The 24,722-nt window shown below is 42.6% G+C and overlaps 1 protein-coding gene across 1 annotated transcript in view; it reads left to right on the top strand.

The window, feature by feature from the left end:
• Window positions 1-24,722, top strand: part of LOC110516873 (protein eyes shut homolog) — a 167,192-nt gene that overhangs the window by 99,244 nt on the left and 43,226 nt on the right. Inside the window, exon 6 of the mRNA XM_036960954.1 lies at window positions 7,717-7,889. Coding sequence (XP_036816849.1) covers window positions 7,717-7,889 — 173 coding nt within the window. The remainder of the gene's footprint in view (window positions 1-7,716; window positions 7,890-24,722) is intronic.

Raw genomic sequence — 24,722 nt, forward strand, 5'->3', positions numbered from 1 at the left:
TCTACTGGAAAATACACAACATTCTATTGGAAAATGCATAACATCCTATTGGAAAATACACAATATCCTATAGGAAAATACACAACATCCTATTGGAAAATACACAACATCCTATTGGAAAATACACAACATCTTATTGGAAAATATACAACATCCTATAGGAAAATACACAACATCCTACAGGAAAATACACAACATCCTATAGGAAAATACCCAACATCCTACTGGAAAATACACAATATCCTATTGGAAAATACACAACATCTTATTGGAAATACACAACATCCTACTGGAAAATACACAACATCTTATTGGAAATACACAACATTCTATAGGAAAATACACAACATCTTATTGGAAAATACACAACATCCGATAGGAAAATACACAACATCTTATTGGAAATACACAACATCCTACTGGAAAATACACAGCATTCTATTGGAAAATGCATAACATCCTATTTGAAAATACACAGCATCCTATTGGAAAATACACAGTATTATACTGGAAAATACACAGCATTCTATTGGAAAATGCATAACATCCTATTGGAAAATACACAGTATTCTACTGGAAAATACACAGCATTCTATTGGAAAATGGATAACATCCTATTGGAAAATACACAGCATCCTATTGGAAAATACACAACATCTTATTGGAAAATACACAGTATTCTACTGGAAAATACACAACATTCTATTGGAAAATGCATAACATCCTATTGGAAAATACACAGTATTCTACTGGAAAATACACAGCATTCTATTGGAAAATGGATAACATCCTATTGGAAAATACACAGCATTCTATTGGAAAATACACAGTATTCTACTGGAAAATACACAACATCCTATTGGAAAATACACAACAGCTTATAGGAAAATACACAACATCCTATTGGAAAATACACAGTATTCTATTGGAAAATACACAACATCCTATTAGAAAATACACTACATCCTATATGAAAATATACAACATCCTATAGGAAAATACACAACATCCTACAGGAAAATACACAACATCCTATAGGAAAATACACAACATCCTACTGGAAAATACACAACATCCTATTGGAAAATACACAACAGCTTATAGGAAAATACACCACATCCTATTGGAAAATACACAGCAGCTTATAGGAAAATACACAACATCCTATTGGAAAATACACAGTATTCTATTGGAAAATACACAACATCCTATTAGAAAATACACTACATCCTATATGAAAATATACAACATCCTATAGGAAAATACACAACATCCTACAGGAAAATACACAACATCCTATAGGAAAATACACAACATCCTACTGGAAAATACACAACATTCTATTGGAAAATGCATAACATCCTATTGGAAAATACACAGTATTCTACTGGAAAATACACAGCATTCTATTGGAAAATGGATAACATCCTATTGGAAAATACACAGCATCCTATTGGAAAATACACAACATCTTATTGGAAAATACACAGTATTCTACTGGAAAATACACAACATTCTATTGGAAAATGCATAACATCCTATTGGAAAATACACAGCATTCTATTGGAAAATGGATAACATCCTATTGGAAAATACACAGCATTCTATTGGAAAATACACAGTATTCTACTGGAAAATACACAACATCCTATTGGAAAATACACAACAGCTTATAGGAAAATACACCACATCCTATTGGAAAATACACAACAGCTTATAGGAAAATACACAACATCCTATTGGAAAATACACAGTATTCTATTGGAAAATACACAACATCCTATTAGAAAATACACTACATCCTATATGAAAATATACAACATCCTATAGGAAAATACACAACATCCTACAGGAAAATACACAACATCCTATAGGAAAATACACAACATCCTACTGGAAAATACACAACATCCTATTGGAAAATACACAACATCTTATTGGAAATACACAACATCCTATAGGAAAATACACAACATCTTATTGGAAAATACACAACATCCGATAGGAAAATACACAGCATTCTATTGGAAAATGCACAGTATTCTACTGGAAAATACACAACATTCTATTGGAAAATGCATAACATCCTATTGGAAAATACACAGTATTCTACTGGAAAATACACAGCATTCTATTGGAAAATGGATAACATCCTATTGGAAAATACACAGCATTCTATTGGAAAATACACAGTATTCTACTGGAAAATACACAACATCCTATTGGAAAATACACAACAGCTTATAGGAAAATACACCACATCCTATTGGAAAATACACAACAGCTTATAGGAAAATACACAACATCTTATTGGAAATACACAACATCCTATTGGAAAATATACAACCCCCATATATAGACAAATGGCTTGGGTGATGTCTACTACATTATCCTGTCTGTCTGTCTACATAATCAATCACCACACTCATTGTATTAATGACAAATAACGACCATGGCAGCATTTCACAGTGTATTGGACTGCAGTCATCATCTGACATGTCTTTAGATCTGAGCCTTACAACTGCCACTTCATTAGTAGAGGCTGACTCCCTAATGGGACCCTATTCCCTGCCAGACCCCTGGTCAAAAGTAGTGCACTATACATGTAATAGGGTGCCATTTGGGACACAGACAGAGTCGAATGTCCGATATAATAAGGTCATCATGGTATTGGGGTTTGGCAGACATCTGCTTATCTTAGAGAGATACGCTATCTTTGTCTTCTTACAGACATTTTCTATGTAATAGCTATGTGCTATAACAGTCTCCACTTTTCTGGGAAGGCTTTCCACTAGATGTTGGAACATTGCTGCGGGGACTTGCTTCCATTCAGCCCATTCAGAGCATTAGAGGGGGTGGGCACTGATGTTGGGCAATTTGGCCTGTTCCAATTCATCCCAAAGGTGTTTGATGGGGTTGAGGTAAGGGCTCTGTGCAGGCCAGTCAAGTTCTTCCACACCGATCTTGACAAACCATTTCGGTATGGACCTCGCTTTGTGCACGGGGGCATTGTCATGCTGAAACAGGAAAGGGCCTTCCCCAAACATTTGCCACAAAGTTGGAAGCATGGAATTGTCTAGAGTGTCATTGTATGCTGTAGCATAAAGATTTCACTTATACCCAGACCATTATTCCTCATCCACCAAACTTTACAGTTGGCACTATGCATTGGGGCAGGTAGCGTTCTCCTGGCATCTGTCAAACCCAGATTCGTCCGTCGGACTGCCAGATGGTGAAGCGTGATTCATCACCCCAGATAATGCATTTCCACTACTCCAGAGTCCAATGGCGGCAAACTTTACACCACTCCAGCCGACGCTTATCATTGCGTGTGGTGATGTGTGTGCCGCTGCTCGGCCATGGAACCCCACTTCATCAAGCTCCCGATCAGTCCTTGTGGTGACGTTGCTTCCAGAGACAGTTTGGAACTCGGTAGTGAGTGTTCCGACCGAAGACAGATTTTTTTTACACGCTAATCATTGTAGCACTCTGCGATCCCGTTCTATGAGCTTGTGTGGGCTACCACCTCACGGCTGATCCGTTGTTGTTTCCACTTACAATAACAGCACTTATAGGTGACCGAGGCAGCTATATCAGAGCAGAAATTTGACGAACTGACTTATTGGAAAGGTGGTAGCTTTTTTTAAAACATTTTTTTATTTAACCTTTATTTAACTAGGCAAGTCAGTTAAGAACAAATTCTTATTTACAATGACGGCCTAGGAACAGTGGGTTAACTGCCTGTTCAGGGGCAGAACGACAGATTTGTACCTTGTCAGCTCGGGGATTTGAACTTGCAACCTTCCGGTTACTAGTCCAACACTCTAACTAACCACTAGGCTACCCTGCCGCCCCAAAGGTGGCATCTTATGACGGTGCCACATTGAAAGTCACTGAGCTCTTCAGTAAGGCCATTCTACTGCCAATGTTTGTCTATGGAGATTGCATGGCTTGATTTTATACACCTGTTAGCAACGGGTGTGACTGAAATAGCCAAATCCATACATTTGAAGGGGTGTCCACTTACTTTTGTGTATATATAGTGTATTTTGTATACAAATCCAACATGCCCCAGTTAAAGTAGACTATGTACTGTATATTACACTGAACACGTTTTAACACAGACATACGTGTTCATCATGTGGCAGTTTTTAGATAACAGGTCAGACATACCATCATGTGGCAGTTTTTAGATAACAGGTCAGACATACCATCATGTGGCAGTTTTTAGATAACAGGTCAGACACATTTAGTTGCCAGTGAAGAGAGTGGCGGTCACTTAATCCTGCAGGAGCCACATGAGTGGTTAACACTTAAAGCCTACCACCTGACTGAGCAGTGTGTTAAAGCTCAATCAGAATGGAATTGATGTTTAACGGAGGTCCATAAAGCAGGACACTGACCTTACAGCTGATGATCGTGTCATCATTAGTTCCTGCTGACCCTAAACTCTGTGTATAAGTCTGAAATGGCACCCCTTTCTCTATATAGTGCACTAAGTTTGGGACCATATTCCCTATATAGTGCAGTGAGTTTGGCACCATATTCCCTATATAGTGCACTAAGTTTGGGACCATATTCCCTATATAGTGCACTAAGTTTGGGACCATATTCCCTATATAGTGCACTAAGTTTGGGACCATATTCCCTATATAGTGCACCAAGTTTGGGACCATATTCCCTATATAGTGCACTAAGTTTGGCACCATATTCCCTATATAGTGCAGTGAGTTTGGCACCATATTCCCTATATAGTGCACTAAGTTTGGCACCATATTCCCTATATAGTGCACTAAGTTTGGGACCATATTCCCTATATAGTGCACTAAGTTTGGCACCCTATTCCCTATATAGTGCACTAAGTTTGGGACCATATTCCCTATATAGTGCACTAAGTTTGGGACCATATTCCCTATATAGTGCACTAAGTTTGGGACCATATTCCCTATATAGTGCACTAAGTTTGGGACCATATTCCCTATATAGTGCACCAAGTTTGGGACCATATTCCCTATATAGTGCACTAAGTTTGGCACCATATTCCCTATATAGTGCAGTGAGTTTGGCACCATATTCCCTATATAGTGCACTAAGTTTGGCACCATATTCCCTATATAGTGCACTAAGTTTGGGACCATATTCCCTATATAGTGCACTAAGTTTGGCACCCTATTCCCTATATAGTGCACTAAGTTTGGGACCATATTCCCTATATAGTGCACTAAGTTTGGGACCATATTCCCTATATAGTGCAGTAAGTTTGGCACCATATTCCCTATATAGTGCACTAAGTTTGGCACCATATTCCCTATATAGTGCACTAAGTTTGGGACCATATTCCCTATATAGTGCACTAAGTTTGGGACCATATTCCCTATATAGTGCACTAAGTTTGGCACCATATTCCCTATATAGTGCACTAAGTTTGGCACCCTATTCCCTATATAGTGCAGTGAGTTTGGGACCATATTCCCTATATAGTGCACTAAGTTTGGCACCATATTCCCTATATAGTGCACTAAGTTTGGGACCATATTCCCTATATAGTGCACTAAGTTTGGGACCATATTCCCTATATAGTGCACTAAGTTTGGCACCATATTCCCTATATAGTGCACTAAGTTTGGCACCCTATTCCCTATATAGTGCAGTGAGTTTGGCACCATATTCCCTATATAGTGCACTAAGTTTGGGACCATATTCCCTATATAGTGCACTAAGTTTGGGACCATATTCCCTATATAGTGCACTAAGTTTGGGACCATATTCCCTATATAGTGCACTAAGTTTGGGACCATATTCCCTATATAGTGCAGTGAGTTTGGCACCATATTCCCTATATAGTGCAGTGAGTTTGGGACCATATTCCCTATATAGTGTACTACATACAGTATTATGCATAATATCTATGTTAGGGTGGTGTTTCAGAAGCTTCCTGTGACCTGCCACTGTCTTAGATCTACAGTACACATGAGATTAACATGTTAATATGGTAACATTTACTATGTTACATTTACTATGTTAAATAAATATCATTAATATTTGAATGAAAATAGATTAAAACGTTTAGCAAATTCTTAAAAGGAAAATGTACTGCCTACTATGTCATAATTTAGTTTAATATTCATTGTAACAAGTCATCAGCTGTTATTTAAATAAGTGTGTGAATTACGTCTGTTCACATTGAGAAACATTACTGGGTCATTCATTCCCGCGTCCCAGGTGGCTCCTTATTCCCTATATAGTGCACTTCCTTTGACCTGAAGCTGGGACGAGACCGTCATGATCACACTGACCACCACATGGAAGGAGATGAAGAAGATCATCAAAGAGGACACTCGCTGTTTCAAGTTCTCAAGTAGTGACAGAAATAGTGGCAGAAGTAGGGCCACTATATTAGGGGTTAGGATGCTATTTGACTGATAATATTTACCACCGTTAACAGTCAGTGTGACATTTATGCTGAAAACAAGACTCGACTTTACAGTCTATTTCCCTTCCTTCTAAGCCGCGTTCCATACAGTCATTCCAACAGTTCTAAATTCCAGCGACAGAAGGTAAATATTTAATTTCTAGAAGCCCGTTTCTGGAGGAGAAAGTGAAGGAAAATACATCCAGCAGTGCTGGCTGCTCACGGCCCATTATTCATTTATAGACGTGAAACCCCACCAATGCCTTCTCTATCTGATATTATACCTTTGAAAAGTGTGTGCCTCTTACAGAGGAGCTTATGAAGTGTAAATAATATGACTAGCCTAGCCTCCACTTCCTCTCCAACCCAGAGATAAAGCAACCGCATGAATATGAATTGAGAAAAGGAGAAGGGGATAGGGTAGGAGAGTCATGTGTATACTTTTTGGGCCATATGTTTGCTCAACCACTCCCAATCATTGGTTTCCTGCAGGTTATTATGTGCATCCTAAATGGTGCCCTATTCCCTATATAGAGCACTACTTTTGACCAGGACTCATAGGGAATAGGGTGCCGTTTGGGACAGTGGTTATTATCTGCATTCACTGAAAGCGCAGATGTGTTTACATTTTTGTAAGGAGCTGAAAGAGGCAGAACACACACACACACATATGTACATGCCGCGCGCGCACACACACACACACACACACACCTGCTGTTGAATCTGATGTGTTATCTGAATTAAATCTATGACATAACACCTGTCCATCTCCTCAACCAGCCAGTCCATCCTTCTAACGCGGCAGCTCCTTTCTGCAGAGCTCCAGTATGGATTCATACTGGATGTGTTCCATCTGGGACTGATGGAGATATTGTTCATGTCTTAACTCGTCTCTATTGATTCATCACAGAGTTTAATACAGTGTTTTCATTCATGAAGTTGTTGATTTTTTGATTATCTCTCTCTGTCTCTCTGTCTCTCTCTCTCTCTCTCTCTCTGTCTCTCTGTCTCTCTCTCTCTCTCTCTCTCTCTCTCTGTCTCCCTCTCTCTCTCTCTCTCTCTCTCTCTCTCTGTCTCTCTGTCTCTCTGTCTCTCTCTCTCTCTCTCTCTCTCTCTCTCTCTCTCTCTCTGTCTCTCTGTCTCTCTGTCTCTCTCTCTCTCTCTCTCTCTCTCTCTGTCTCTCTCTCTCTCTCTCTCTCTCCTAGATAGAAACACATCACTAGAACTACCAGGGTCCATTTCCCCTTGGTCCTAATGATCTCTCCTCTCTGTGTGTGTCTGTCTCTATCTCTCCCTGTGTATAGTGATGCAGAGGACTGGTTCTGTGAGTGCCCTCCTCTCTACTCTGGTCGGCTCTGCCAGTTCACAGCCTGTGAGTGGAGCCCCTGTGGTCACGGAGCCACCTGTATCCCCAAGTCCCACCAGGAAGCTGTGTGTCTCTGCCCTTACGGAAGACAGGGCCTGCTGTGTGATGATGGTAAGATATAGACACAATATGTTATATATAATATATAACATTATAGTTATACATAATACATGCGTATCACAGGAGGCTGCTGAGGGGAGGACGGCTCATAATAATGACTGGAACGGAGCTAATGGAATGGCATCAAACACAAGGAAACCATAGAAACCATGTGTTTGATGTGTTTGATACCATTCCACTGATTGCCACTCCAGCCATTACCGCAAGCCCGTCCTCCCCAATTAAGGTGCCACCAACCTCCTGTGAAGCATATAAGACATACAGTGTGACAGGTCCTGCTGTGTAGAGGAAGGTTAGACCCATACATACAGTACTCTAATACTCGTTTCACACTACTGAGCCGTGCCGAGCTGTACTGCACTGGCCTGGTTAGTCATTCACATGGACCGTTGTTGCTGGACACTTGTTCTTGTTTGAAAGGATGGCGTTTTTATATGGCCAGCACAGTAAGGATCATGTTGGCACAGATGTGTGTAAAGGATACAAAACTTCAGGGCATCAGACCTGGTTTCAAATAGTATCTGTTTTCTTTCAAATATTTCAAATGAGCCTGATTGACCTGGCGTAGAGCAACGGGACCAATATAATAGTACCAAAAGTGCAAACCCCACCTAGCTGGCACTACAGGCAGGCTCAAATCAAACACTCAAAGTACGTGAAAGAAAACACATACTAGTTGAACCCAGGTCTGCTCCACAGTCTCAGGGATCGGTTGAGAGGCAACAGTGGAGAGATGAAAGATAGTGAAGAACAGCAAGGAAGTAAAAGGGAGAAGTTAATGAAATGGAAATCCTGCTGGGGGAAAAAGCTTGTGTCTTCCTTTGCGAATGGATTTTCACATTAGGGTGATAATAATCAATAGCTTTACAAAGTGTATCTATCTACTCTGCTGGATGTTCCAGAGAGGCGGTGGAGCTCTGATAAGTTCTTAAAAGGATATTTTCTAAGTAGCTGGCTGGTTTAGTGCATGGGTTTTCCAAGCAGTCACCTTTAATAAGGGTTAACCTACAGTCAAGGTATGCATCCCAAATGGGACCCTATATAGTGCCCTACATTTTTATCCAGAGAAACTTATAGGAGCAACTACGGTTAAGTGCCTTGGCCAAGGGCACATCGACAGATTTTTCACCTAGTCATCTCGGGGATTCGAGCCAGCAACCTTTCAGTTACTGGCCCAACCTCTTAACCGCTAGGCTACCTGCCACCCTACTTGGGCTTTGGTCATAAGTAATGTACTATAAAGGGAGAAGGAGTGCACTATAAAGGGAAAAGGAGTGCACTATAAAGGGAAAAGGAGTGCACTATAAAGGGAGAAGGAGTGCACTATAAAGGGAAAAGGAGTGCACTATAAAGGGAAAAGGAGTGCACTATAAAGGGAGAAGGAGTGCACTATAAAGGGTAAAGGAGTGCACTATAAAGGGAAAAGGAGTGCACTATAAAGGGAGAAGGAGTGCACTATAAAGGTAGAAGGAGTGCACTATAAAGGGAGAAGGAGTGCACTATAAAGGGAAAAGGAGTGCACTATAAAGGGAGAAGGAGTGCACTATAAAGGGAGAAGGAGTGCACTATAAAGGTAGAAGGAGTGCACTATAAAGGGAGAAGGAGTGCACTATAAAGGGAGAAGGAGTGCACTATAAAGGTAGAAGGAGTGCACTATAAAGGGAGAAGGAGTGCACTATAAAGGGAGAAGGAGTGCACTATAAAGGTAGAAGGAGTGCACTATAAAGGGAGAAGGAGTGCACTATAAAGGGAGAAGGAGTGCACTATAAAGGGAAAAGGAGTGCACTATAAAGGGAGAAGGAGTGCACTATAAAGGGAGAAGGAGTGCACTATAAAGGTAGAAGGAGTGCACTATAAAGGGAGAAGGAGTGCACTATAAAGGGAGAAGGAGTGCACTATAAAGGGAGAAGGAGTGCACTATAAAGGGAGAAGGAGTGCACTATAAAGGGAGAAGGAGTGCACTATAAAGGGAGAAGGAGTGCACTATAAAGGGTAAAGGAGTGCACTATAAAGGGTAAAGGAGTGCACTATAAAGGGAGAAGGAGTGCACTATAAAGGGTAAAGGAGTGCACTATAAAGGGTAAAGGAGTGCACTATAAAGGGAGAAGGAGTGCACTATAAAGGGAAAAGGAGTGCACTATAAAGGGAGAAGGAGTGCACTATAAAGGGTAAAGGAGTGCACTATAAAGGGAGAAGGAGTGCACTATTAAGGGAAAAGGAGTGCACTATAAAGGGAGAAGGAGTGCACTATAAAGGGTAAAGGAGTGCACTATAAAGGGAGAAGGAGTGCACTATAAAGGGTAAAGGAGTGCACTATAAAGGGAGAAGGAGTGCACTATAAAGGGAAAAGGAGTGCACTATAAAGGGAAAAGGAGTGCACTATAAAGGGAAAAGGAGTGCACTATAAAGGGAAAAGGAGTGCACTATAAAGGGAAAAGGAGTGCACTATAAAGGTAGAAGGAGTGCACTATAAAGGGAGAAGGAGTGCACTATAAAGGGTAAAGGAGTGCACTATAAAGGGAGAAGGAGTGCACTATTAAGGGAAAAGGAGTGCACTATAAAGGGAGAAGGAGTGCACTATTAAGGGTAAAGGAGTGCACTATAAAGGGAGAAGGAGTGCACTATAAAGGGAAAAGGAGTGCACTATAAAGGGTAAAGGAGTGCACTATAAAGGGAAAAGGAGTGCACTATAAAGGGTAAAGGAGTGCACTATAAAGGGAGAAGGAGTGCACTATAAAGGTAGAAGGAGTGCACTATAAAGGGTAAAGGAGTGCACTATAAAGGGAAAAGGAGTGCACTATAAAGGGAAAAGGAGTGTACTATAAAGGGAGAAGGAGTGCACTATAAAGGGAGAAGGAGTGCACTATAAAGGGAGAAGGAGTGCACTATAAAGGGTAAAGGAGTGCACTATAAAGGGAGAAGGAGTGCACTATAAAGGGAAAAGGAGTGCACTATAAAGGGTAAAGGAGTGCACTATAAAGGGAGAAGGAGTGCACTATAAAGGGTAAAGGAGTGCACTATAAAGGGAGAAGGAGTGCACTATAAAGGGAGAAGGAGTGCACTATAAAGGGTAAAGGAGTGCACTATAAAGGGAGAAGGAGTGCACTATAAAGGGTAAAGGAGTGCACTATAAAGGGAGAAGGAGTGCACTATAAAGGGTAAAGGAGTGCACTATAAAGGGAGAAGGAGTGCACTATAAAGGGTAAAGGAGTGCACTATAAAGGGAAAAGGAGTGCACTATAAAGGGTAAAGGAGTGCACTATAAAGGGAGAAGGAGTGCACTATAAAGGGTAAAGGAGTGCACTATAAAGGGAGAAGGAGTGCACTATTAAGGGAAAAGGAGTGCACTATAAAGGGAGAAGGAGTGCACTATAAAGGGTAAAGGAGTGCACTATAAAGGGAGAAGGAGTGCACTATAAAGGGTAAAGGAGTGCACTATAAAGGGAGAAGGAGTGCACTATAAAGGGAAAAGGAGTGCACTATAAAGGGAAAAGGAGTGCACTATAAAGGGAAAAGGAGTGCACTATAAAGGTAGAAGGAGTGCACTATAAAGGGAGAAGGAGTGCACTATAAAGGGAGAAGGAGTGCACTATAAAGGGTAAAGGAGTGCACTATAAAGGGTAAAGGAGTGCACTATAAAGGGAAAAGGAGTGCACTATAAAGGGAGAAGGAGTGCACTATAAAGGGAGAAGGAGTGCACTATAAAGGGTAAAGGAGTGCACTATAAAGGGTAAAGGAGTGCACTATAAAGGGAAAAGGAGTGCACTATAAAGGGAGAAGGAGTGCACTATAAAGGGAGAAGGAGTGCACTATAAAGGGAGAAGGAGTGCACTATAAAGGGTAAAGGAGTGCACTATAAAGGGAGAAGGAGTGCACTATTAAGGGAAAAGGAGTGCACTATAAAGGGAGAAGGAGTGCACTATTAAGGGTAAAGGAGTGCACTATAAAGGGAGAAGGAGTGCACTATAAAGGGAAAAGGAGTGCACTATAAAGGGTAAAGGAGTGCACTATAAAGGGAAAAGGAGTGCACTATAAAGGGTAAAGGAGTGCACTATAAAGGGAGAAGGAGTGCACTATAAAGGTAGAAGGAGTGCACTATAAAGGGTAAAGGAGTGCACTATAAAGGGAAAAGGAGTGCACTATAAAGGGAAAAGGAGTGTACTATAAAGGGAGAAGGAGTGCACTATAAAGGGAGAAGGAGTGCACTATAAAGGGAGAAGGAGTGCACTATAAAGGGTAAAGGAGTGCACTATAAAGGGAGAAGGAGTGCACTATAAAGGGAAAAGGAGTGCACTATAAAGGGTAAAGGAGTGCACTATAAAGGGAGAAGGAGTGCACTATAAAGGGTAAAGGAGTGCACTATAAAGGGAGAAGGAGTGCACTATAAAGGGAGAAGGAGTGCACTATAAAGGGTAAAGGAGTGCACTATAAAGGGAGAAGGAGTGCACTATAAAGGGTAAAGGAGTGCACTATAAAGGGAGAAGGAGTGCACTATAAAGGGTAAAGGAGTGCACTATAAAGGGAGAAGGAGTGCACTATAAAGGGTAAAGGAGTGCACTATAAAGGGAAAAGGAGTGCACTATAAAGGGTAAAGGAGTGCACTATAAAGGGAGAAGGAGTGCACTATAAAGGGTAAAGGAGTGCACTATAAAGGGTAAAGGAGTGCACTATAAAGGGTAAAGGAGTGCACTATAAGGGGAGAAGGAGTGCACTATAAAGGGTAAAGGAGTGCACTATAAAGGGAGAAGGAGTGCACTATAAAGGGTAAAGGAGTGCACTATAAAAGGTAAAGGAGTGCACTATAAAGGGAGAAGGAGTGCACTATAAAGGGAAAAGGAGTGCACTATAAAGGGAAAAGGAGTGCACTATAAAGGGTAAAGGAGTGCACTATAAAGGAAGAAGGAGTGCACTATAAAGGGAGAAGGAGTGCACTATAAAGGGTAAAGGAGTGCACTATAAAGGGAGAAGGAGTGCACTATAAAGGGTAAAGGAGTGTACTATAAAGGGTAAAGGAGTGCACTATAAAGGGTAAAGGAGTGCACTATAAAGGGTAAAGGAGTGCACTATAAAGGGAAAAGGAGTGCACTATAAAGGGAAAAGGAGTGCACTATAAAGGGAGAAGGAGTGCACTATAAAGGGTAAAGGAGTGCACTATAAAGGGTAAAGGAGTGCACTATAAAGGGTAAAGGAGTGCACTATAAAGGGAGAAGGAGTGCACTATAAAGGGTAAAGGAGTGCACTATAAAGGGAATTTCAGGTGCAGTCACTGACTATGAATCCAGTAATGTGTCCAGTTAAGAACACAAATACAGTATGGCACTATGCTACACTTAGAAAAGAAGGGTTCCTAAACAGCTGTTTACATAGGAAAATATTTTTGGGGGTTTCAGGTAGAACCCTATTTGGTTCTACGTAGAACCCTCTGTAGCTTAAAGACCTGGCAACACTGTCCAGTCTCTGTAGTTTAAAGACCTGGCAACACTGTCCAATCTCTGTAGTTTACAGACCTGGCAACACTGTCCAATCTCTGTAGTTTAAAGACCTGGCAACACTGTCCAATCTCTGTAGTTTAAAGACCTGGCAACACTGTCCAATCTCTGTAGTTTACAGACCTGGCAACACTGTCCAATCTCTGTAGTTTACAGACCTGGCAACACTGTCCAATCTCTGTAGTTTACAGACCTGGCAACACTGTCCAATCTCTGTAGTTTACAGACCTGGCAACACTGTCCAATCTCTGTAGTTTACAGACCTTGCAACACTGTCCAATCTCTGTAGTTTAAAGACCTGGCAACACTGTCCAATCTCTGTAGTTTACAGACCTGGCAACACTGTGTCCAATCTCTGTAGTTAAAGACCTGGTAACACTGTCCAATCTCTGTAGTTTACAGACCTTGCAACACTGTCCAATCTCTGTAGTTTACAGACCTGGCAACACTGTGTACAATCTCTGTAGTTTACAGACCTGGCAACACTGTGTCCAATCTCTGTAGTTTACAGACCTGGCAACACTGTGTACACTCTCTGTAGTTTACAGACCTCGCAACACTGTGTCCAATCGCTCTAGCTTAAAGACCTGGCAACACTGTCCAATATTTGTATTTTTAAGACCTGGCAATACTGTCCAGTCTCTGTAGTTTACAGACCTGGCAACACTGTCCAATCTCTGTAGTTTAAAGACCTGGCAACACTGTGTCCAATCTCTGTAGTTTACAGACCTGGCAACACTGTGTCCAATCTCTGTAGTTTACATACCTGGCAACACTGTGTCCAATCTCTGTAGTTTACAGACCTGGCAACACTGTGTCCATTCTCTGTAGTTTACAGACCTGGCAACACTGTGTCCAATCTCTGTAGTTTACAGACCTGGCAACACTGTGTACAATCTCTGTAGTTTAAAGACCTTGCAACACTGTGTACACTCTCTGTAGTTTACAGACCTGGCAACACTGTCCAATCTCTGTAGTTTACAGACCTGGCAACACTGTCCAATCTCTGTAGTTTAAAGACCTGGCAACACTGTGTACAATCTCTGTAGTTTACAGACCTGGCAACACTGTGTCCAATCTCTGTAGTTTACAGACCTGGCAACACTGTCCAATCTCTGTAGTTTAAAGACCTGGCAACACTGTCCAATCTCTGTAGTTTACAGACCTGGCAACACTGTGTCCCAATCTTTATAGTTTAAATGAGACTGAAGGAAGAAAATGAAGGAAATAATGTGGAGAATTCATTTTCCAAGAGCTAAATCTAACTTGGGTTGTGCCTGCCGTCACTGGCTGAACCTCTGGGTCAAATATAATGAACTGTAAAGTAAAAACTCTTTCTGTAGTGTGAGGCAGCCTGATGTACAAGTACACCCATTGGACAAGGCGCTGGTATAACAAACAGTAGTAGGAAATCATGTTCTGTTCCTCCAGTGTTAGAACCTTAATGTCCGCTGCCTTTCTGTCATTTATCTACGGCAAAATGGCCATGTTAATCAAACTGACATCCAACTAGATGCAAACATTCCATTGTCATGAATATTGTGGAAATAGGAGAAAACAACATGTTCTTATTCTGCTCTAATCTAATGAGGATGCAGCTTGGTGGAGAGAGCTCTAATCTAATGAGAAGGCATCTTGGTGGAGAGAGCTCTAATCTAATGAGAAGGCAGCTTGGTGGAGAGAGCTCTAATCTAATGAGGAGGCATCTTGGTGGAGAGAGCTCTAATCTAATGAGAAGGCATCTTGGTGGAGAGAGCTCTAATCTAATGAGGAGGCAGCTTGGTGGAGAGAGCTCTAATCTAATGAGGAGGCAGCTTGGTGGAGAGAGCTCTAATCTAATGATGAGACAGCTTGGTGGAGAGAGCTCTAATCTAATGAGAAGGCAGCTTGGTGGAGAGAGCTCTAATCTAATGAGGAGGCAGCTTGGTGGAGAGAGCTCTAATCTAATGAGAAGGCAGCTTGGTGGAGAGAGCTCTAATCTAATGAGAAGGCAGCTTGGTGGAGAGAGCTCTAATCTAATGAGGAGGCAGCTTGGTGGAGAGAGCTCTAATCTAATGAGGAGGCAGCTTGGTGGAGAGAGCTCTAATCTAATGATGAGACAGCTTGGTGGAGAGAGCTCTAGTCTAATGATGAGACAGCTTGGTGGAGAGAGCTCTAGTCTAATGATGAGACAGCTTGATGGAGAGAGCTCTAGTCTAATGATGAGACAGCTTGGTGGAGAGAGCTCTAGTCTAATGATGAGACAGCTTGGTGGAGAGAGCTCTAATCTAATGATGAGACAGCTTGGTGGAGAGAGCTCTAGTCTAATGATGAGACAGCTTGGTGGAGAGAGCTCTAGTCTAATGAGGAGGCAGCTTTCTGGAGAGAGCCCTAAATTATTGAGGAGGAAGCTTTGTGGAGAGAGCTCTAATCTAAATAGGGGACAGCTTGGTGGAGAGAGGCCTAATCTAATGAGGAGACAGTTTGGTGGAGAGAGGCCTAATCTAATGAGGAAGCATCTTGGTGGAGAGAGCTCTAATCTAATGAGAAGACAGCTTGGTGGGGAGAGGTCTAATCTAATGAGGAGGCAGCTTGGTGGAGAGAGCTCTAATCTAATGAGGAGGCAGCTTGGTGGAGAGAGCTCTAATCTAATGAGGAGGCAGCTTTCTGGAGAGAGCCCTAATCTAATGAGGAGACAGTTTGGTGGAGAGAGCTCTAATCTAATGAGGAAGCAGTTTGGTGGAGAGAGGCCTAATCTAATGAGAAAGCAGCTTGGTGGAGAGAGCTCTAATCTCATGAGGAGACCGTTTGGAGGAGAGAGCTCTAATCTAATGAGGAGGCAGCTTGATGGAGAGAGCCCTAATCTAATGAGGAGGCAGCTTGGTGGAGAGAGGCCTAATCTAATGAGGAAGCAGTTTGGTGGAGAGAGGCCTAATCTAATGAGGAAGCATCTTGGTGGAGAGAGCTCTAATCTAATGAGGAGACAGCTTGGTGGGGAGAGGTCTAATCTAATGAGGAGGCAGCTTGGTGGAGGGAGCTCTAATCTAATGAGGAGGCAGCTTGGTGGAGAGAGCTCTAATCTAATGAGGAGGCAGCTTGGTGGAGAGAGGCCTAATCTAATGAGGAAGCAGCTTGGTGGAGAGAGCCCTAATCTAATGAGGAGACAGTTTGGTGGAGAGAGCTCTAATCTAATGAGGAGGCAGCTTGATGGAGAGAGCCCTAATGTACCGATAACTGGTAGACAAGTGTTCACTGACAGCCATTAGGACTGCAGGAAGGTCACACACACACACACACACACACACACACACACACACACACACACACACACACACACACACACAGTCTGAGCTGAGTGCCCTGATGTCAAATAGAGTCCTCTAATCATAGTGTGTCACATTGAGGGTGGCTGACATTTGAATTTAAATCCTGACACCATCAGATAACATCACGGTCAATATATAGGGGCCCTGGTTTAACGTAGACCACTAAATAGGGGCCCTGGTTTAAAGTAGACCACTAAATAGGGAGTAAGGTTCCATTTGTAGTCAGCGTTTTCCTCGTGTTTCGTTTGGACGTGCAGCTACTTAATCCAATGGTTACGTTTACTCTTTACATACATGTTGTTATAGATACAGAGTGGGTAGGAAGGTATGTCAACATACATGTTGTTATAGATACAGAGTGGGTAGGAAGGTATGTCAACATACATGTTGTTATAGATACAGAGTGGGTAGGAAGGTATGTCAACATACATGTTGTTATAGATACAGAGTGGGTAGGAAGGTATGTCAACATACATGTTGTTATAGATATAGAGTGGGTAGGAAGGTATGTCAACATACATGTTGTTATAGATACAGAGTGTGTAGGAAGGTATGTCAACATACATGTTGTTATAGATACAGAGTGGGTAGGAAGGTATGTCAACATACATGTTGTTATAGATACAGAGTGGGTAGGAAGGTATGTCAACATACATGTTGTTATAGATACAGAGTTGGTAGGAAGGTATGTCAACATACATGTTGTTATAGATACAGAGTGGGTAGGAAGGTATGTCAACATACATGTTGTTATAGATACAGAGTGGGTAGGAAGGTATGTCAACATACATGTTGTTATAGATACAGAGTGTGTAGGAAGGTATGTCAACATACATGTTGTTATAGATACAGAGTGTGTAGGAAGGTATGTCAACATACATGTTGTTATAGATACAGAGTGTGTAGGAAGGTATGTCAACATACATGTTGTTATAGATACAGAGTGGGTAGGAAGGTATGTCAACATACATGTTGTTATAGATACAGAGTGTGTAGGAAGGTATGTCAACATACATGTTGTTATAGATACAGAGTGGGTAGGAAGGTATGTCAACATACATGTTGTTATAGATACAGAGTGGGTAGGAAGGTATGTCAACATACATGTTGTTATAGATACAGAGTTGGTAGGAAGGTATGTCAACATACATGTTGTTATAGATACAGAGTGGGTAGGAAGGTATGTCAACATACATGTTGTTATAGATACAGAGTGGGTAGGAAGATATGTCAACATACATGTTGTTATAGATACAGAGTGGGTAGGAAGGTATGTCAACATACATGTTGTTATAGATACAGAGTGGGTAGGAAGGTATGTCAACATACATGTTGTTATAGATACAGAGTGGGTAGGAAGGTATGTCAACATACATGTTGTTATAGATACAGAGTGGGTAGGAAGGTATGTCAACATACCTATTTTGCCATTTTAAGAAAACAAAAATGAAGGATTTTCAGTTCAGAAAGATCATTTTGAGAAAGTATTTTTTTGTTGTGTTTACTGTATTTGCTATTACAGTACCGTACTGTTCAGTCTGTTTGTTCACTCTGGAATATTGAAGGGTTTGTGGAGTTCAAGGTTAGCTACTGAGAGAAGGGAAAACAGTAGTAAACTATATGGCTGTGTGGTGGATGCTGTTAAGCCCAATACCCTTTAGAAAAACATAAACAATATGGATTTTCTACACTGAGTGTACAAAACATTAAGAATACCTTCCTAATATTGAGTTGCACCCAGTCCTTTTGCCCTCAGAACAGCCTCAATTCGTCGGGTCATGGACTCACAAGGTGTCAAACGCGTTCCACAGGGATGCTGGTCCATGTTGACTCCAATGCTTCCCACAGCTGTGTCAAGTTGACTGGATGTCCTTTGGGTGGTGGGCCATTCTTGATACACACAAGAATCTGTGTGAAAAACCCAGCAGCGTTGCAGTTCTTTACATGAACCAGTGCGCCTGACACCTACTATTATACCCCGTTCAAAAGGCACTTCAATATGTTGTCTCGCCCATTCACCCTCTGAATGGCACAACTAGACAATCCATGTCTCAACTGTCTCAAGGCTTCAAAATCCTTATTTAACCTGTCTCCTCCCCTTCATCTACACTGATGGAAGTGGATTTAACAAGAGACATCAATAAGGGATCATAGCTTTCGCCTGGATTCAACTAGTCAGTCTATGTCATGGAAAGAGCCGGTGTTCTTAATGGTTTGTCCTCTCAGTGTCTTTTTCTCTTGGAAATAGGGGTTTTATTTTCCCTAACTTCTATCACCACTACCTGGGTGATAGAACATCCTTTATTCCCTCACCACCTGGGTGATAGAACATCCTTTATTCCCTCACCACTACCTGGGTGATAGAACGTCCTTTATTCCCTCACCACTACCTGGGTGATAGAACGTCCTTTATTCCCTCACCACCACCTGGGTGATAGAACATCCTTTATTCCCTCACCACTACCTGGGTGATAGAACATCCTTTATTCCCTCACCACTACCTGGGTGATAGAACATCCTTTATGCCCTCACCACTACCTGGGTGATAGAACATCCTTTATTCCCTCACCACTACCTGGGTGATAGAACATCCTTTATGCCCTCACCACCACCTGGGTGATAGAACATCCTTTATTCCCTCACCACTACCTGGGTGATAGAACATCCTTTATGCCCTCACCACCACCTGGGTGATAGAACATCCTTTATTCCCTCACCACTACCTGGGTGATAGAACATCCTTTATGCCCTCACCACCTGGGTGATAGAACATCCTTTATTCCCTCACCACTACCTGGGTGATAGAACATCCTTTATTCCCTCACCACCACCTGGGTGATAGAACATCCTTTATTCCCTCACCACTACCTGGGTGATAGAACATCCTTTATGCCCTCACCACCTGGGTGATAGAACATCCTTTATTCCCTCACCACTACCTGGGTGATAGAACATCCTTTATTCCCTCACCACCACCTGGGTGATAGAACATCCTTTATTCCCTCACCACTACCTGGGTGATAGAACATCCTTTATTCCCTCACCACCACCTGGGTGATAGAACATCCTTTATGCCCTCATCACCTCCTGGGTGATAGAATGACCTTCATGTCCTCATCACCACCTGGGTGATAGAACGACCTTCATGTCCTCATCACCACCTGGGTGATAGAATGACCTTCATGTCCTCATCACCACCTGGGTGATAGAACGACCTTCATGTCCTCATCACCACCTGGGTGATAGAATGACCTTTATTCCCTCATCACCACCTGGGTGATAGAACGACCTTCATGTCCTCATCACCACCTGGGTGATAGAATGACCTTTATTCCCTCATCACCACCTGGGTGATAGAATGACCTTCATGTCCTCATCACCACCTGGGTGATAGAACATCCTTTATTCCCTCACCACCACCTGGGTGATAGAATGACCTTCATGTCCTCATCACCACCTGGGTGATAGAACATCCTTTATTCTCTCACCACTACCTGGGTGATAGAATGACCTTCATGTCCTCATCACCACCTGGGTGATAGAACATCCTTTATTCCCTCACCACTACCTGGGTGATAGAATGACCTTCATGTCCTCACCACCACCTGGGTGATAGAATGACCTTCATGTCCTCATCACCTCCTGGGTGATAGAATGACCTTCATGTCCTCATCACCTCCAGGGTGATAGAACATCCTTTATTCCCTCATCACCACCTGGGTGATATAACATCCTTTATTCCCTCACCACCACCTGGGTGATAGAACATCCTTTATTCCCTCACCACTACCTGGGTGATAGAACATCCTTTATTCCCTCATCACCACCTGGGTGATATAACAACCTATATGCCCTCACCACCACCTGGGTGATAGAACATCCTTTATTCCCTCATCACCACCTGGGTGATATAACAACCTATATGCCCCCACCACCACCTGGGTGATTGAACATCCTTTATTCCCTCACCACCACCTGGGTGATAGAATGACCTTCATGTCCTCATCACCTCCTGGGTGATAGAACATCCTTTATACCCTCACCACCACCTGGGTGATAGAACATCCTTTATTCCCTCATCACCACCTGGGTGATATAACAACCTATATGCCCTCACCACCACCTGGGTGATAGAACATCCTTTATTCCCTCACCACCACCTGGGTGATAGAACATCCTTTATTCCCTCACCACCACCTGGGTGATAGAACATCCTTTATTCCCTCACCACCACCTGGGCTGATAGAACATCCTTTATTCCCTCACCACCACCTGGGTGATAGAACATCCTTTATTCCCTCACCACTACCTGGGTGATAGAACATCCTTTATGCCCTCATCACCACCTGGGTGATATAACAACCTATATGCCCTCACCACTACATGGGTGATAGAACGTTCTTTATGCCCTCACCACCACCTGGGTGATTGAACATCCTTTATTCCCTCATCACCACCTGGGTGATAGAACATCCTTTATGCCCTCACCACCACCTGGGTGATAGAACATCCTTTATTCCCTCACCACCACCTGGGTGATAGAACATCCTTTATTCCCTCACCACCACCTGGGTGATAGAACATCCTTTATGCCCTCACCACTACCTGGGTGATAGAACATCCTTTATTCTCTCACCACCACCTGGGTGATAGAACATCCTTTATTCCCTCACCACCACCTGGGTGATAGAACATCCTTTATTCCCTCACCACCACCTGGGTGATAGAACATCCTTTATTCCCTCACCACCACCTGGGCTGATATAACATCCTTTATTCCCTCACCACCACCTTGGTGATTGAACATCCTTTATTCCCTCACCACCACCTGGGTGATAGAACATCCTTTATTCCCTCACCACCACCTGGGTGATAGAACATACTTTATTCCCTCACCACCACCTGGGCTGATAGAACATCCTTTATTCCCTCACCACCACCTGGGTGATTGAACATCCTTTATTCCCTCACCACCACCTGGGTGATAGAACATCCTTTATTCCCTCACCACCACCTGGGCTGATAGAACATCCTTTATTCCCTCACCACCACCTGGGTGATTGAACATCCTTTATTCCCTCACCACCACCTGGGTGATAGAACAACCTATATGCCCTCCCCACTACCTGGGTGATAGAACGTTCTTTATTCCCTCACCACCACCTGGGTGATAGAACATCCTTTATGCCCTCACCACCACCTGGGTGATTGAACATCCTTTATTCCCTCACCACCACCTGGGTGATAGAACATCCTTTATTCCCTCATCACCACCTGGGTGATAGAACATCCTTTATTCCCTCACCACCACCTGGGTGATTGAACATCCTTTATGCCCTCACCACCACCTGGGCTGATAGAACATCCTTTATTCCCTCACCACCACCTGGGTGATAGAACATCCTTTATGCCCTCATCACCACCTGGGTGATAGAAAGTTCTTTATGCCCTCACCACCACCTGGGTGATAGAACATCCTTTATTCCCTCACCACTACCTGGGTGATTGAACATCCTTTATTCCCTCACCACCACCTGGGTGGTAGAACATCCTTTATACCCTCATCACCACCTGGGTGATAAAACGTTCTTTATGCCCTCACCACCACCTGGGTGATAGAACATCCTTTATTCCCTCACCACCACCTGGGTGATAGAACATCCTTTATTCCCTCACCACCACCCGGGTGATAGAACGTCCTTTATTCCCTCACCACCACCTGGGTGATAGAACGTCCTTTATTCCCTCACCACCACCTGGGTGATAGAACATTCTTTATGCCCTCACCACCTGGGTGATAGAACGTCCTTTATTCCCTCACCACCACCTGGGTGATAGAACGTCCTTTATTCCCTCACCACCACCTGGGTGATAGAACGTCCTTTATTCCCTCACCACCACCTGGGTGATAGAACATTCTTTATGCCCTCACCACCTGGGTGATAGAACGTCCTTTATTCCCTCACCACCACCTGGGTGATAGAACGTCCTTTATTCCCTCACCACCACCTGGGTGATAGAACGTCCTTTATTCCCTCACCACCACCTGGGTGATAGAACATCCTTTATTCCCTCACCACCTGGGTGATAGAACATCCTTTATTCCCTCACCACCTCGGTGATAGAACGTCCTTTATTCCCTCACCACTACCTGGGTGATAGAACGTTCTTTGTTCCCTCAAACCTGTCATAGAAGGTCCATGAAGGTCAATAAGCATCTCATGGTTAATAAACAGCAGGGTTGGGGTCAGTTCCTGAATCAACTTCATTGAAATGGAATTGATCCCAACCCAGATATACAGTGAGAATAATGTGTGTAGGTCCTAAACTCAAAAGAGTGTTCATTTAAACAGACTGATTATTCCCAAAATTATTTGCATAACTGATGAAACCCAAAGAGCCCACCCTCTCTCTACTGTGTCTGTAACCCCTTATATCACTGAGTTGTGCCACAGCTGTTCTTGTGTTCTGTCCATGCTTAGAATGACGTACCTCTACACTACTACAGAAATCAAGCCTGGTCCCTGATCTAGTTATGCTGTCTTGCCAACTCTGATGGTCATTGTCATGTCTAGTCATTCAATAGGATTTAGCAACACAGCTCAAACTGATCTGAGACCTGGCATTTATGACAGCAGAGTTAATACTAAACTTCCTGTCTTACAGCTCAAACTGATCTGGGACCTGGCTATCATATTTATAACAGCAGAGATAATACTAAACTTCCTGTCTTACAGCTCAAACTGATCTGGGACCTGGCTATCATATTTATAACAGCAGAGATAATACTAAACTTCCTGTCTTACAGCTCAAACTGATCTGGGACCTGGCTATCATATTTATAACAGCAGAGATACTAAATACTAAACGTTCTCTCTTACAGCTCAAACTGATCTGGGGCCTGGCTATCACATATATAACACCAGAGATACCTAACCTCCTGTCTTACTTATTCTCTTCATGATGCTGTGTTGTATGTCATTTCTGGAAGGATTAGATTGCAGTGTTATTTTTTGGCTTGTTGTAGGACATATTTTCCCACAGTTGTGGGTGGATTCAATAGGCTACACACAGTTCAAATAAATCTGCAGGCCTCAATCTCAAATGAATGGGAATGATTATTCATTTATTTTATTTTCATTTGGGAATCCGACCTCTTCATTTACTTGAAATAGGCATCTGTTTTCTCTGCCTAGAAGCAATGTTTTGTATTTTCCCCATTGCAAGCTTTGATTGAATGGCAGCCAGCCATGTCAGCCAAGGTCTTATAATGTGTTAGACATTCATTCCCACTGGGAGAGGAGAACACAATATAAACTTCTACTGTACTTGGTGGAAATAGTTGATGTTCTGGTATGTGGTCTATTGAAGTGTATAATGATTCAGTACTCCTAGCTACAGGAGTTAGGACCAGACTACATGAGGTGAACTCAGAAACTCAGAATAACAACAGCAGGCTTTATGGTGTCTATTGATTTGTGTTGTTCAAACCGTCGGTTCACAACAAATATAGTAACACAAGCTACTCCCAATAAGTCAGCCTTAAGGCTTCCTGTATATCAGAATAGATTGGGTGGGAGCAGGGGAAGGGTCGGTAGGTTATATTTTTAATGGTTGTGGATGCATCCCAAATGGCACCCTATTTCTTACGTAATGCACTTCCTGATGGATCTGGTCAAAAGTAGTGCACTATTTAGGAAATAGAGTGCCATTTGGCACCACCATGTTCAGTTCATACCGACAGAGCGTGAGGAAAGATGTGGAATGCTTGAGGCCATCTAGAGAGAAGAAACCAATCACTACTCTCAGTGCTATCACACAGATTCAACCTAACATAGCAGGCGCAAAAAGACGCCTGGGCGGAGTTCCCACATCCAGTTTCAGAAGAAAAAGAAGCTACTGTAAGTTGAATTAGCTGTATTTCTGATAAACGGATGCATCCGGGTGCTGTAAACCCCGCTTAGGGTACACTGAATGTCAGGGAATACACATAGAACACCAAGATCTTCCACAACCGCTGAACCTGTCGA

The sequence above is a fragment of the Oncorhynchus mykiss genome, chromosome 23, assembly GCF_013265735.2.
Source record: "Oncorhynchus mykiss isolate Arlee chromosome 23, USDA_OmykA_1.1, whole genome shotgun sequence".
Taxonomy (NCBI): Eukaryota; Metazoa; Chordata; class Actinopteri; order Salmoniformes; family Salmonidae; genus Oncorhynchus; species Oncorhynchus mykiss.